Source organism: Zootoca vivipara, chromosome 14, assembly GCF_965207765.1.
Source record: "Zootoca vivipara chromosome 14, rZooViv2.hap1.1, whole genome shotgun sequence".
NCBI lineage: Eukaryota > Metazoa > Chordata > Lepidosauria > Squamata > Lacertidae > Zootoca > Zootoca vivipara.
This window is the reverse complement of record NC_142597.1, coordinates 34,622,469-34,637,218: the sequence shown is the minus strand read 5'-3', so window position 1 is coordinate 34,637,218 and position 14,750 is coordinate 34,622,469. Positions and strand designations below refer to the sequence as shown.

Genomic DNA, 14,750 nt, shown 5'->3' with positions numbered 1-14,750 from the left:
GCAAGTGTCAGCAATGACTGAGGCATGATGGGAGTTGTAGTTCAACAACACCTGGAGGGCCAAGACTGTTGACAGCATTTGGGTGCGCAGGAGGGATTGTGCAATTCCCTCCTCCACCAGCCAACCCATGTGCAGCTCCTTGCCTCTGTTGCTAGCAGGATTGAAGGCAGGCTGGATTTGCTGACTAGACTGGTGTCGCTTTGCATGCCCCGGGAGGCATTCAGGCTGCCTGTGTGTTTTTCTCCACTCAGGTGGCGAAGAAGAGCCAGAATGGGTGGAGGTGATCATAGAAGTCCTCCTTTCCCTCCTGGCCCAGTCCAGCGGGCTCATCCGACGGGTCTGCAAAAGCGTCTTTGGGCTCGTCTGTCAGCACATGACAAAGGGCGCCTTGCAACTCATCCTAGACGTGAGTAGCCTGTGGCCGCCTAGAGCAGAACAGATGAAATTCCCAGCCTCCAGGGCCACATGTCCTTGGGGAAAAGCGGTTGGGGGCCACATCCCAGTGGTGGGGAGGGTCAGAGCTGGTTGAGGTTAAAGTGTGTGTGTGTGTGTGTGGGGAGTCATGTTCATTTAAAGCGCTAGGATACAGCCGTCCCCCAGATAATCCTGGGAACTGTAGTGTGTTAAGGTTGCCGAGACCTGTATTCTCACAGAGCTACAATTCCCAGAGCTTGCACCACTCTGGGAATTGCAGCAGTCTGAGAGGAATAAGGAGTCTCCTAACAAGGCCCAGCATCTCCCCTCGCCCTCAGGCCTGAGGGGCTTCGACCCCGGTAGAAAAACGCTTCCACGCTTCTGCTTTTGACGATGGCTGTCATTGGATTCTCCCAGTATTGATCCAGAGCAGAACCCTGATGTATAGTTGGCAGGGTAAAAACGTTGAAGGATTCCCAAAAAATAGACCAGAGGCAATTGTATTTCACCCAGCAGAGCTTTACGGCTACTGAAGGCAAACGAACATAATGGTCACAAATACATTCAGGATTGGTACTGTCCGTAAGAAATCCAGTTGCAGCAGACTTGACTTTAACTTACAATAACTTATAATAAGACTAAACCTAAACACTATATACAGAACACCACACCAGAAGGAAGAGAGGTAGAAGGAGAAAGTGAAACCCGGGCTCCTTCTGGCCTTACTTTTATAGTCAGACAGAAAATGATAAGAGCACCAGTTTAAACTAGTTGTACTCAGCTTCTTTGAAGGTATAACCCAAACATCATGAACCTTCTGCTTCTTTCTTTCACACAGAGCAGCTTCTAGAACCCTCTTGAATTAAGTAGAACAGGAAAGATCTCTGCACATCAGAGCAATACTTTCTGTACCAAGAAATGCTAACTGACAATGGCAGCCCTGTGCACAGCATGCTTTAGGAGAGCCACTCCTTTGCGCATGTGAGAGAAGGGGCACATATTTGTCAATATGACACCTGCAACTTAGGTTTGAGCGTTTTGAGCAACTTAGGTACTGACCACCTGTACATACATGTGTAAAATACATATTTTTCTCCTCAAGGTTCTTGACCCACAGCATGACCAGGATGAAGAGAGCGCCGTCGTCGTGATGGAAGAAACTCAAAAGAAGAAATCTTTGCCGGAAGATGCGGTAACTGCTACCGAATTTGTTATAATAATGCCCTTAGCCCTGGAGCATCACTAAGGCCACTTTCCCCCTTTGCATTTTAGGACCGTGTCTAATAAACTGGGTAAAATGTGGGGAACGGCTGTTGCGACCTCAGGCTAAACCTCCTGATGTTCCTGAGCCGCTGTATTTGCATATAAAATAAGACCGAATGGCACAAGGAGCGATTTTGAGCGCTGTTAGCTTGATGCAGGATTCTTCTAAGGATGGAGATTTGCCAAGTCTTGGATTCCCAATAAACTGTGTTGAATCTTCCTCTTTCTCGGCAGAGTGAAGAGGATGATGGTGGGGATAGTTCTTCTGGCGAAGAAGAAGACGACAGCTCTGAGGACGATGAGAGCGAAGGGGAGGAGAAGGAGGCTTCAGAGACGGATAACGAAGACGAGAACATCGAGGCTGACGAGAAATTCCGCGCCATGCTGCGAGGAGTTCTGCAAGCTGGGAATGCACTGGTAAGTGTCGCAGGAGGTGAGGGCGAGGTGCGGAAGGCTTAGCAATGCGGCACTGTCTTGTTTTTGTTTAAATTTATTTGGTTTTTCAGATTAAAATTTTACAGTCATATATCGAACATAGATCATAAATACAAGATTCCAAGGAATCTCCTGGACTTCCAACCTCCCCTTTGTGGGTCCTATTGTTAATCTTTCTTTCCTGTGTGATGATCCAAATCTTTTCCATCTCCATTGTATCCAGAATTCACCATTAAACTACAAGTGATATTCCAATCCTACTAACGATTTTAAGTTTAACTGTTTACAATGGTCTTTTAAGATGAGTTATAAATTCCCCCCTCCTTCCTTATTAAAATTTTGGTCTTCCTGATTTCTTATTCTTCCGGTCATTTTAGCCATTTTGACATAGTCCATCAACTTGATCTGCCATTCTTCTCTGGTAGGGACTTTTATCTTCTTTCCGTCTCTGGGCCAATAAGGCGGCACTGTCTTCTTCGCTGAGAGAACCCCCGAGTTCTGTGGGGAAGGAAGCTGAATTCTGCAGCTTGGAAACCCATTGGGTTGTCGTTCCTGGAGTTTGCCCACTAAAAATGGATGGACTTGACTGACCCCAATCTGTCAGTTCCAGTGTTTCTACTCTGGGTCTAACTTAGTTGGATACAACCCAAACAGTGGCATAGGACCACCATTGGGTACAAAACTTTAATACACACACACATATTTTTAATATTTAAAAATCTCAGGGTGGTGATGACAGCGACGAGGACGTTGATGACGAAACCATGATGTCCCTCGACGAGAACCTGTCGGCCCTCTTTGCCGAGCAGAAAAAGCGCATCCAAGCCAAGAAGGACGAGAAGGAAAAGATGCGGAAGGAGAAAATATTACGCCGGGAATTCAAGATCAAGGTAGGAGGAGACAAGGTGTTGGGCCCCAGGTGAGAGAAACCCTTTGAAATCGCAATAAACGCAAAGCCATTGAAGGCCGGTTCGGATCGCTGCAGAAACTTAAGCAGAGATAAAAATAAACAAAAGCAGATTTGTTGCCCCTGGGAGAAGCCAAGGGTGTATTTTCAGCCTGCATCTAGAAAACATTGCATTGAAAGATGGGTTATAATTACTCTAATCATAATAACCTTCAAACTATGGGTTAAGATCCTGTTTTTTTTAATCTGACTTGTTCTGAAGCTGATAGCCAAAAGCAGTCTTTGTAGCATGAGTTTTTATTATTATTATTATTTTAACCAGAGGTTTTCAACCTTTTTGAGTCCATGGCTCCCTTGACACAAGTACATTCTTTCTGTGGCACCCCTGTGGGACTCAGGAGCCCAGTTGTGCCACCCCTTGCCTGCAGAGCTGGCAGCCTGTCACCCTTTTTTGAACACCCTTCCTTGTGGAGTTTTCACTCAGCCTCCTCTCTTCTCCCCTCTCCTGCCGCCCCTGGTCTCTGAGCTGCACCCCCCCCCCCAAGAGAGCTGCCTCCTCACACTGCCCCACAGGGGGCTGGGACTTGTCTGTCCATTCCCAACAGCAAGGGCTGGCGGACTGGCTGGCTGGGCTTCCTCACCCACTTGCTTGCTTACTCCGAGGCTGCCTTAGCTCCTGGCAAATAGCACCCCCTGGCCAACCCCAGAGGCACCATTTGCCTGGGGGGCTTGTAGCCCAGGGCTGCTGCAACAAACAGCCGTGCAAGCCTTTGGGAGGCAGAGATGCGAGAGGGCATCCAAGGAGGGAGGGAAGGAAAGAGGGACAGAGGCCACTGTCGCCCACGGCACCCCTGACCATCATTCAAGGCACCCCAGGGTGCCATGACACACTGGTTGAAAACCACTGATTTAAACATTTTCACCCCACCTTTCAAAGCGCAAGATTCTCTTGGAGCCACGTAAGAAACAGCAAACCATAAAAATAGCACTACCGTAAACAGTACATATATATAACAGCAGCTGAGCAGTAAAACCACAGGAGATTTGCAGACCTTTATGCACTTGGAAAGGGACAGTATCTATTTTGGTTTTTATGTACAACTTACGGCACATACTGTTTTTAATTTAGCACTGCTGTCCATCCCTCTGTGGCTGGGTCTGAGGATGAGAGGATGTAGTTGGGTTTGGGATTGTTTTAATTGTGGCCTCCAGGGGTCAGCATAAGCTTGGGAAACAGTTTTCAGCATGTGAAATACTGTTTGGTGGCAAGAATCCAAAACGGAGCAGTAGAGCCAAATATTGAGCTAGCTTCTGAGTTATACAGGTCTCTTCCCTGATGTTCCCTGAAAAAAATAAGTGGATCAGGGAGGGAGAAGAGGGAAGGTCTTGTTCTTTACCAACATGACAGATGCCTTTATAGATGGCAGCGGAGGAACCCTTTTGCAGACTATTTTGGGCTGTGATCCGGGCAGAACGATGGGGGTGGAGACGCTCCTTCAGGTATACTAGACCGAGGCCGTTTAGGGCTTTAAACACCAACACTTTGAATTGTGCTCGGAAACGTACTGGGAGCCAATGTAGGTCTTTCAAGACCGGTGTTATGTGGTCTCGGCGGCCGCTCCCAGTCACCAGTCTAGCTGCCGCATTCTGGATTAGTTGTAGTTTCTGGGTCACCTTCAAAGGTAGCCCCACGTAGAGCGCATTGCAGTAGTCCAAGCGAGAGATAACTAGAGCATGCACCACTCTGGTGAGACAGTCCGTGGGCAGGTAGGGACTCAGCCTGTGTACCAGATGTAGCTGATAGACAGCTGCCCTGGACACAGAATTGACCTGTGTCTCCATGGACAGCTGTGAGTCCAAAATGACTCCCAGGCTGCGCACCTGGTCCTTCAGGGGCACAGTTACCCTATTCAGGACCAAGGAGTCCTCCACCCAGGCTACACCCAGGGTGGTTTCCCCCCTGGCTCAATTGTGTCCTTCAACTCTGATAACTCTTGACAGTGGTGTTCCTGTTTGTAGAAACCAGCTTGCCCTGCAAAAGGCAACATCTTCCTTGCATTGCCCCACCCACTTTTGCTTCTGACTCTGCCCACCAAGTGGCATGTGGCCCTCGGAAGGTTTCTCAGAATAGAGTGTGGCCCTCTGGATGACCAAGTTTCCCAGCCCCTGCTCTAACCACAGTAGCGGGTTATAGGAACTCCTTTCCTCGAGACCCTGGAGAGCTGCCACCGGTCAGAGCAGGCAGTGCTGGTCCAGGTGGACAGATAGGCTGTCCTGGCAAAAGGCAGCTTCCTCTGTCCCCATATACTGCAGTCATTCCTGTCGGCCCAGCCCTAGACTTCCTGCAAGTGCACCCCTTCCTTGTTCTATGTCTCTGGGAAGCTTGTGTTGACCTGGGTCCGACACATCTCCCTTACATTTCCAGGTTCTAGATCTGGTCGAGGTGTTCCTGTCGAAGCAGGCGGAGAACCCCCTCGTGTTCACCATCATCGAGCCGCTCCTCTCAGTGATCGAGCAGAGCATGAGCAGCGAGTCCGACAAGCAGGAGCAAGACTACCTCCGGAAGACGGCCGATATCTTCACGTGAGTTTGTGGCGGGGTTGATTATTTGCGATTTCAATTTAGATTGCTCAGCCGGTAGAGCAGAAGACTCTTAATCTCGGGGTTGTGGGTTTGAGCCCCACATTGGGCAAGAGATTCCGGCCTTGCAGGGGGTTGGACTAGTTGACCCCCCGAGGTCCCAATGGTTGACCCCCCTGGGGTCTCTTCCAAGTCTAGGATTCTGTGATTCTTCTTATCTGAAGAAGTGTGCATGCACACGGAAGCTCATACCTATGACAAACTTAGTTGGTCTCTAAGGTGCTACTGGAAGGATTTTTTTTTGTTTTGTTTCGACTACATCAGACCAACACGGCTACCTACCTGTAACAAGTTCTATATACAGTGGTACCTCTACTTACGAATAACTCTACTTACGAATGTTTCTACTTACGAATGGAGCTCCTTCCACCATCTTGGATGCGGTTTAGATAGGATTTTTTTCTACTTACGAATTTTTAGATAGGGTTGCTTCTATTTACGAATTTTTTCTCCCAATGCATTCCTATGGGATTCGACTTACAATTTTTTTCGACTTATGAATGTGCGTTCGGAACGCATTAATTTGGTAAGAAGAGGTACCACTATATACCACTACTGACAAACCCCAAAGTAGTTTACAACAGCTTAAAACGTACAATAAAAACCATATAAGAAGTTAAAAACAGACATCCCGTTATTATAGCTAGGAAGTGGAAGGGGCAAGCAGAATATAAAATGGAAGAATGGTATAAAGAGGAGTGGGATATAGCTATTAATGATAAATTAACGTGTCATTAAGGTAAGAAGGTGAATATGCAGGAGAAATGATTTTGAGGAAATATGGAGGGTGTTGTAGAACTTGTACAAACGGAAAGGGGTCAGACCATTGCGAGAGGTGTTGAAATTTTGGGAGGTTGGATCGTTACAGTGGAATGGTCTCGGTGGGGGTGGCGGCACATTTTTGTTGTTATTTATTTATGATTATTACTTTGTCAAAATAAAATTAAAACAACAACACAGACACAAAAACAGAAATCAGCGAAAATACGTATTCCTCATTGCCTATGTACGTCTGACGGAATAGAAAGGTTTTCACCAGGTGTTGAAATGGAAGATGTCTTGCTCAATTTTTCTACTGGCAGACCGTGATCGACCAGTCTTTCTTTGCCGTGCTGGAGTTTATTTTAAGGACCTTTGCTGCATTTTTATCCAGAGGTGCAAAACGAACTGGGAGTTACAGACCTCATGTTTTCCTGTTTGCATCTTGATGTGGATTCAGTCCACGTGCCATGGGAGGAGGATTTCCTTTTTCAGGCGGACCCCTGGATGTGAGACATTGTGTATCCAGTGCTAGTCCTAGTAGACCCATTGAAACTAAGTCCGTTATTTTCAGTGGGTCAACCCTGAGTAAAACGTAGTTGGATGTGACTCTGCACCAGGGTCTGCTGCAAAGAGAGAATCTGCAGGTCGGTATAGTGTTCCTATCGATGGTACAAGATTGTCCAGCCGTGCTCTGAAGTCAGCATTTTGAATTTCTTGTAGGTAGCTGACTGCTACTGGAACACTTTAGGTGTGGGGGGGGAAGTGCAGTATACAAATTATGAATGAAACAAGAACGGAATCAAACCGGTAGGGTTTCTTTGGCTTAATTGACTGCGTCCTGCGGAATGTTCCCTTGGCTTTCAGGAACCACCTATGTAGATCCAAGCAGTACTGCAAAAACGTGGCCCCCATCCGGGAAGAACTGCACGCCCAGCTGGGGAGTCTAGTGAAAAGAGCTTGCAAGCAGAGCGACTCCTCTGTTGCCCTTTACTGCTTCAGGTGGGTCGTTTGGGCAGGTGTGTGGGTTTAACACACACACACACACACACACACACACACACACACACACACTTTATCTTCTCATTTAACGCTGCAGTTGAAAGGGGTCTGGAACCCTGAGATTTTCAATGAAAGACAAAACCCGTTTTTCTAAGTTTAAAAGACTTAAAGCGGGTTCCTAGTTCTCTTGGTTTTGGAGGAAATCTGCAGAGGTGTCTTCTTCATTTGTTATTATTATTATAATTATTAATTTGTACCCTGTTCATCTGACTGGGTTGCCCCAGAAACTCTGGGCGGTTTCCAACATATGTAAAGGTAAAGGGACCCCTGACCATTAGGTCTAGTCGTGACCGACTCTGGGGTTGCGCGCTCATCTCGCGTTATTGGCCGAGGGAGCCGGTGTACAGCTTCCAGGTCATGTGGCCAGCATGACAAAACCTCTTCTGGCGAACCAGAGCAGTGCACGGAAACGCCGTTTACCTTCCCGCTGTACCTTCCTTACCTATTTATCTATTTGCACTTTGACGTGCTGTCGAACTGCTAGGTTGGCAGGAGCTAGGACCAAGCAACGGGAGCTCACCCCGTCGCAGGGATTCGAACTGCTGACCTTCTGATCAGCAAGCCCTAGGCTCTGTGGTTTAACTAAAACATTAAATGTTTAAAAGCCTCCCTATACAGGGCTCTAAGAGAATGTCTGCTCCCATATAGACCTGGCAGGTGTATAAACTATGCAAATTAAATGTGTTTTGTTTTGCATAATTTATTCTGCTACACCAGTAGCCCAGTACAGGCACCTCCCCACTTATGCGGGGGTTACGTATAGTGTAATCGCTTAATGGTGGGGAACACCATCTAAAAAGCCTGCAAATGCCCTCTAAACCTCTGCAAACCCTTTTAAAAACCAGCAGAACCAAACTAACATGAATGGTGGCAGTGGTAGCTCTCAGTCACTGGAGGACGGTGTGGAAATGACGGCAAGGTAGGGGGGTAGACTGGTACCTCAAAGTGCTTGGCTCTTTCCACACCATTTCCCCGCTCTTTTCAGACCACCAGTGCCCTTTTTGCAGTTTAAATTGATTTATTTCATTTATTTCCTGGCGCCGTGGGTATACGCGGCCATGTGCTACTCGAACACGCGTATGTGTGGAGACGCCTGTTAGGTACTTAGTCTAAAAAAGAACTAAGTCAGAAAGAAGAAAAGGCTAGAAAAGGGGAGTGGGGAGGAAGAAAGGGAGAGAAAAATAAAATAAAGGGAAAAAACTAAAGAAAAATTGAAAAGAGTAAAAGGACTTCCGGCTTTCTTCTGCAGCTACGTATAATATTCATTCTTTACAAATCCAACCAGTTGGTCTTCTGAAAACCAGTATTACAGTGGTACCTCGGTTTAAGTACACAATTGGTTGCGGAAGTCTGTCCTTAACCTGAAGCGTACTTAACCTGAAGGGAACTTTCCCATTGAAAGTAATGGAAAGTGGATTAATCCGTTCCAGACGGGTCCACGGAGTACTTAAACTGAAAGTACTCAAACTGAAGCGTACTTAAACCGAGGTATGACTGTATTTCAATCCTCAAATCTTGATATTGCCAGTTCATTTTCTCTACAAATCGTTACATCCAATCTACAAATCATTACATACAACAAGCACAAACTTTGGAATGAATGTTTGTTTATATTTTTCTCTCCCCCCCCCCCCGTTGATTACTTATGTTACATAGTTTTAAAAACCAATAAAGCATTTAACGGGGGGGAGGGAGTTTCCAATCCTTTACAGATGTCGGTAACAATTTTTGTCTTAATTAAGCATGTTAACTTTGCCATGTCAGCGAGATCCAATAATTTTATCAGCCATTCATCTATAGCGGGCAGGGCTTTCCATCTTTGTGCAGTCTCGCTGCTGTAGTCGTATATCGGAGTAATCTTGTGTAGTCCTTTTCTAACTGTGTGTCCCTTAGCCCTAAGAGAAAGGAAGGCATGTATCATACATGGTGCTGAAACACCAGCTCCTTGCCACTAGAAACCTATCCCTACCCCCTGCCTGGCATTTCTCACCCACAAGCCTATCTATCCTCGCAGCCGTAATAAGGTCTAGAAACTTGCTTTTGAAAATGAGGTTCATGGAGGTTCTGAGCCTAAAAGAGATTTCTGAGCTGGCGCAGCATGGAATGATACAGGTGAAACTTGGAAAATTAGAATATCGTCGAAAAGTGCATTTATTTCAGTAATGCAACTTATTATTTTTTATTTTTATTTTAATTTTTACAAATGCTTTCTTTTGGAAATTCCACAGTAATAAAACAAATAGTTACAATAACACAAAAATAAACATCGCTATTACATTTCATTAATTACCTTCCATTTATAATTGACCCGCCTAACGACAAATAATTACAATTACAACAAATAAAGGCTTGACATATCTTGCTTTGCATGCCATGCATCTATCACATATATTGGTTTCACCTTTTAAGTTGCGTTACTGAAATAAATGCACTTTTCGACGATATTCTAATTTTCCGAGTTTCACCTGTACATACGGTTCTCCCTGACTCTTCTCTTGCATATCTTTCTGCTTTTAGTGGGTCCCTCTACCTCTTCCGGGTATTAAAGGGGAACATGGCTGCCGAAGCAACTCCACAGGTCGCTCAGCCGAAAAAGAAGCTGAAGAGCAGCGAAGGAAGCGGAGCGCCTACCGCTCAGGTGAGGAGGTCCTGCATTTCTGCATCTGTGTCAGTAAACCACAGCCTGCGTTCTGCCAGCATGGGGGGAGTCCTGGCTGCCCCAGCAAATCCCACCCTCTGCCTTAGCCTCCTCCAATCAGACACTGGCGCAGGACTCTTCCTGAAAAACTTACCCTCATATATAGCAGTGGCAGATTTGTTCTCTGATCATTGTGTCACCAGAGAGCTGGCACCCACAGATTACAGTAGCACCTTGGTTTTTTAACGTCTCCGTTGACGAACATTTCGGTTTTCGAACGCTGCAAACCCGGAAGTAAATGCTTTGGTTTTCGAACATGCATCAGAAGTTGAACATGCCACATGGCTTCCGTATTGAGTTTTCTGTCTTGAGGCTTCCATACTGAGTTTTCGGTTTTTGAACGTTTCGGAACTCGAATGGTCTTCTGGAATGGATTACGTTTGAAAACCGAGATTTATTATTATTATTATTATTATTAGTAGTAGTAGTAGTATACTGCCCTATACCCAAAGGTCTCAGGATGGTTCACAAGATAAAATCACAATATAAAAACGCAAAATACACAATCAGAGCAAGAACAACCCAGTAACACACACACCCTCCAACACATTTTCAAAGGGCATTGGATGTCAATCAGCCAAAGGCCTGGTTAAAGAGGAACATGGGGAGAGCATTCCACAAGCTGGGAGCCCCCTCAGAAAAGGCCCCGTTCTTGTATTGCCAAACACTTACTCCTTTTATGCCTTTTTCTCCTAGTCCCTTGCTGTCGGAAGCCTGGACCTGGACCGAGTGTCCGCTGTGTACAAGGAGGCTTTGAACCTGTTTTTGACGAAGCGCAAGAGCCCGCTAACAGGCCCCATGTTTCTTGACCTCTTTGAACGCCACCCGGTAGGTAGCGGAAGAGCCCGGTCTCGCGTGTCACTTCCCCACCGTGTGAGCGCACAAAATGCACGTTGGTTGTTGAAGGGTTTCACGGGATCCGAGTGACGTCCCAGGAACGGAAGGGGTGTTCTGTTGTCAAAGCCTTCACAGGGTAGTTTATCTTCTGTACCTCAGAATTTATGACACATCTCTCCCGACTAGTGCCACATTCACAACATGAATTTAAACCACCACTTTAAACTGTCATGGCTACTGCCCTCCCCCAAAGAATTCTGGGAACTGTAGTTTAAGGGTCCTGAAGGTTGTTAGGGGAGCTTGATTTCCCTTTGCTGGCCAAATTTGGAGACCTGGCAGACTGGAAATCCCGCCGCTCGCATGTCCTAAAACAGAAAGGTTGTTTTCTGCTGCTCCAGAGAAGTGGACACGGAGCAATGGATTCAAGCTACAAGAAAGAAGATTCCACCTAAACATTAGGAAGAACTTCCTGACAGCTGTTTGACAGTGGAATTTGCTGCCAAGGAGTGTGGTGGAGTCTCCTTTGGAGGTCTTTAAGCGGAGGCTTGACACCCATCTGTCAGGAATGCTTTGATGGTGTTTCCTGCTTGGCAGGGGGTTGGACTGGATGGCCCTTGTGGTCTCTTCCAACTCTATGATTCTGTGATCACTTGCGATCCTGGTGATGTGAGGCTCCACTAACCCCATGTCTCTTCTTTTTCCCTCGAAGATCATGTGCAAACAACTGATTGACACCATTGTCAAGTCGATCACAGAAGGAGCCCGGCAGCACCAGCAGGTAAGTGCAAAGGCAGCCAAAGCTGAGCGGGGTCTGAATTTACCTTTTGTATTTGTGTATATCAGTGCAAGGGACGCGGGTGGCGCTGTGGTCTAAACCGCTGAGCCTAGGGCCTGCCGATCAGAAGGTTGGTGGGACAAATGCCTGCGACGGGGTGAGCTCCCGTTGCTCGGTCCCAGCTCCTGCCAACCTAGCAGTTTGAAAGCACATCAAGTGCAAGTAGATAAATAGGTACCGCTCCAAGCGGGAAGGTAAACCGCATTTCCGTGTGCTGCTCTGGTTTGCCAGAAGCGGCTTTGTCATGCTGGCCACATGACCTGGAAGCTGTCTGCGGACAAACGCCGGCTCCCTCGGCCTATAGAGCGAGATGAGTGTCGCAACCCCAGAGTCGGACACGACTGGACCTAATGGTCAGGGGTCCCTTTACCCTTTACCTTTTATATCAGTGCAAATGATGTGATGCCAATGATTTCTTATGTACATTTAAGATATTTTAAAAACTAATCACAGCTCCCTCTTTCCACGAATTCTCTTAGCGTTAACATCTTACAGCTATGCTAATTGCAATTAATGCTCGCCAAGGTCCCCGAGTTTTAAGCAAGAAATAGGGGTGTGTGGTACATTTACTCCTGACCTTGACATGTTGCTTCCTTTCCTGTTGGCAGTGTCGGGGTCTGGCTTATCTTGTAAAATGGCCGACGCTGCGGTTTGTAATAAATAGCTTTGAATGCATACTAGTGGGAAAGCAAGCCTTGATGGGACTGCTAATGGTTTGCCTCAGATGTCTGGCTCTCGCAGTGGGAGCTTTTGCCCGTTCCAGTAGTTATAATTACTTGTGAGACAGAAATGTGTCTGGAATATGAAGTGGTGTGAGGAAATTCCCTCTCGTTTTTTTTCCCTTTTCTGTTTTTTCCTGTGGGTCATTGGGCTTCCTACCATTGTCAGCCGGACATTGTTCATAAGCATCGAACTCTTACCTCCCAAATTCCAGACTGAAACATGCACAGAAATGAGGCTGAATTAACCTCGTCTCACACACACACACACACAAGCACACACACACACACACACACACTCTAATGCGGTTTTGATCTTATTGCTGTGACAATTTCCCCCCTCAGGGAAGTTGACCTTCAAAATGGCTTCCTCAAGTTGTTTATCCCTGAATGAAGGGAATTTCTGATTGTGTGTGTGTGTGTGTGTGTGTGTGTGAGAGAGAGAGAGAGAGAGAGAGAGAGAACTCCCTTATTTATTTCCTTTTTCTCCTGGACGAAATTTTATTTATCTCTGTATGACTTAGCTGCCTATGAGAATCCCCTGAGTTTAAAGCAAGATAATGGCTTTAAACTCAGCCAAAGTCTCTACATAGCTCCATCCTTATTTCAGGCATTGTGATGTACAGTGGTACCTCGACTTACGAAGACGATGTCGAAGCGCCCGTACTGCGCATGCGCAAAGCGTGATTTTGCGCTTCTGCGCGTGCGTGGGCCGCGCGCGCCGCTAAAACACTTCCGGGATGGGGGTCGACTTCGGAAGTCGAAACCTTCGGAAGTCGAAGCGTTCGGAAGTCGAGGTATCACTGTATCAGTATATCGCAATGTTTATCTGGTGACTTATCACAATATTGAAAACTAGATGTAGCCCAGCCCTAATATGAATGTAATAAATTAAAATAAAACAAATAAGATGGAACAGAGTTTGGCTGATCATTTTTTAAAGAGGTGATTTATGTTCTAGGCTGCTTCTGCAGCCTTGAGACTCCTCGATTTGCAGGATAAAAAAAGCAATAATAAAAAACAACAACCCAGCAACTAAAAACTAATTACACTCCAGCACATGGCGTCTTATGATTAACGTACAGCATGGCATTAAAAGAGGGGTAAAGACGCCTCGCGTGAGTGCTCACTTCTGCCCACACCGGCAGCAAAGCGATGACTCAGTTGCACGAACGCATTTGAAGTTGAATGCCTTCACCATAGATGTTTTTCAGCAGGTGGTAAAGGGAGAAAATTAATCAAGGAACATTTTGCATAAAGAATGAGAGGTAATAAAGTGGTTTTTCTTTTCAAAGAAAAAAAAATAACCCTGCTTTAGTTAGTGCTGCCTACTCTCTTTCTGAACTGCAATTAGCGCTTTCAGCGATGATTAGAGCTTATTTTGTCGATTGCCCTTTTATCCCACTCCTCTGCCAGAGAGCTCAAGCCAATGTGTGCACTGCCTTGCCCCTCCATGTTAAGGGTCACAACAACCCTGCGAGGAGGTTTCGGCAGAGAGAGAGAGAGAGGGAGGGAGCAGCTGATCCACAGTCTGTAGAGGAACTTTATGCCTGTGTGAGGCCCAATTTTTTTTAAAAAAAAACAACCCTGCAAATGGCCAGTTCACTCTGGCAGCCCCCTAGATGAAGGGGTGGGGAGAGAAAGGGGTGTCAGAAAGAAGAGAGGAACGGGGGCACTCTTGCCTCTTGTGGTTTAGCCTACTGCCAGCATGTGGCCTCCAGCAGATCACGCCAGAAGGAATGTGGCCCTTGACAGAGAAATAGAGCTTGTATTAAACCCGAAACCTAAAGTGAGACGTTACCCGTCCTCCATCGAGTCAGCCATTCCTAATTTGGCATTTTCCTCCTTTGCATAGGAGAATCTTCTCTCTCTCTCTCTCTCTCTCTCTCTCTCTCTCTCTCTCTCTGTTTTTAAGGAAGTGGCCCATTTTAGACGAGATGGGCAAAGAGTCAAAAGCTTCAGCCCTTTGAAACGGAGAGGATCCTGGCCTCAGGCCAGGCAAGCACTTAAGTGGTTTTAATTTTAGACCAGCCAATCGATCTTAATTCTGTGCCTATATTATCACACACCTCCCAAGGGCCAAAGCCGTTGCATAGGTTTCCCCCCCCTTTCCTCAGACATCACATTTGCCGCCCTCTCTCCAGATTTCAGTTCTTTTCATGCAGAAACAAGAGCTTTTGT

At 46.4% G+C, this 14,750-nt stretch overlaps 1 protein-coding gene across 1 annotated transcript in view; it reads left to right on the top strand.

Annotated features, from left to right (window-relative positions):
• MYBBP1A (MYB binding protein 1a) overlaps window positions 1-14,750 on the top strand; it is a 49,026-nt gene that overhangs the window by 17,554 nt on the left and 16,722 nt on the right. The window contains exons 15-23 of the mRNA XM_035139435.3: window positions 252-406; window positions 1,517-1,606; window positions 1,912-2,094; window positions 2,838-3,002; window positions 5,445-5,602; window positions 7,286-7,420; window positions 9,998-10,118; window positions 10,875-11,006; window positions 11,725-11,793. Of these exons, the coding sequence (XP_034995326.3) occupies window positions 252-406; window positions 1,517-1,606; window positions 1,912-2,094; window positions 2,838-3,002; window positions 5,445-5,602; window positions 7,286-7,420; window positions 9,998-10,118; window positions 10,875-11,006; window positions 11,725-11,793 (1,208 nt within the window). The remainder of the gene's footprint in view (window positions 1-251; window positions 407-1,516; window positions 1,607-1,911; window positions 2,095-2,837; window positions 3,003-5,444; window positions 5,603-7,285; window positions 7,421-9,997; window positions 10,119-10,874; window positions 11,007-11,724; window positions 11,794-14,750) is intronic.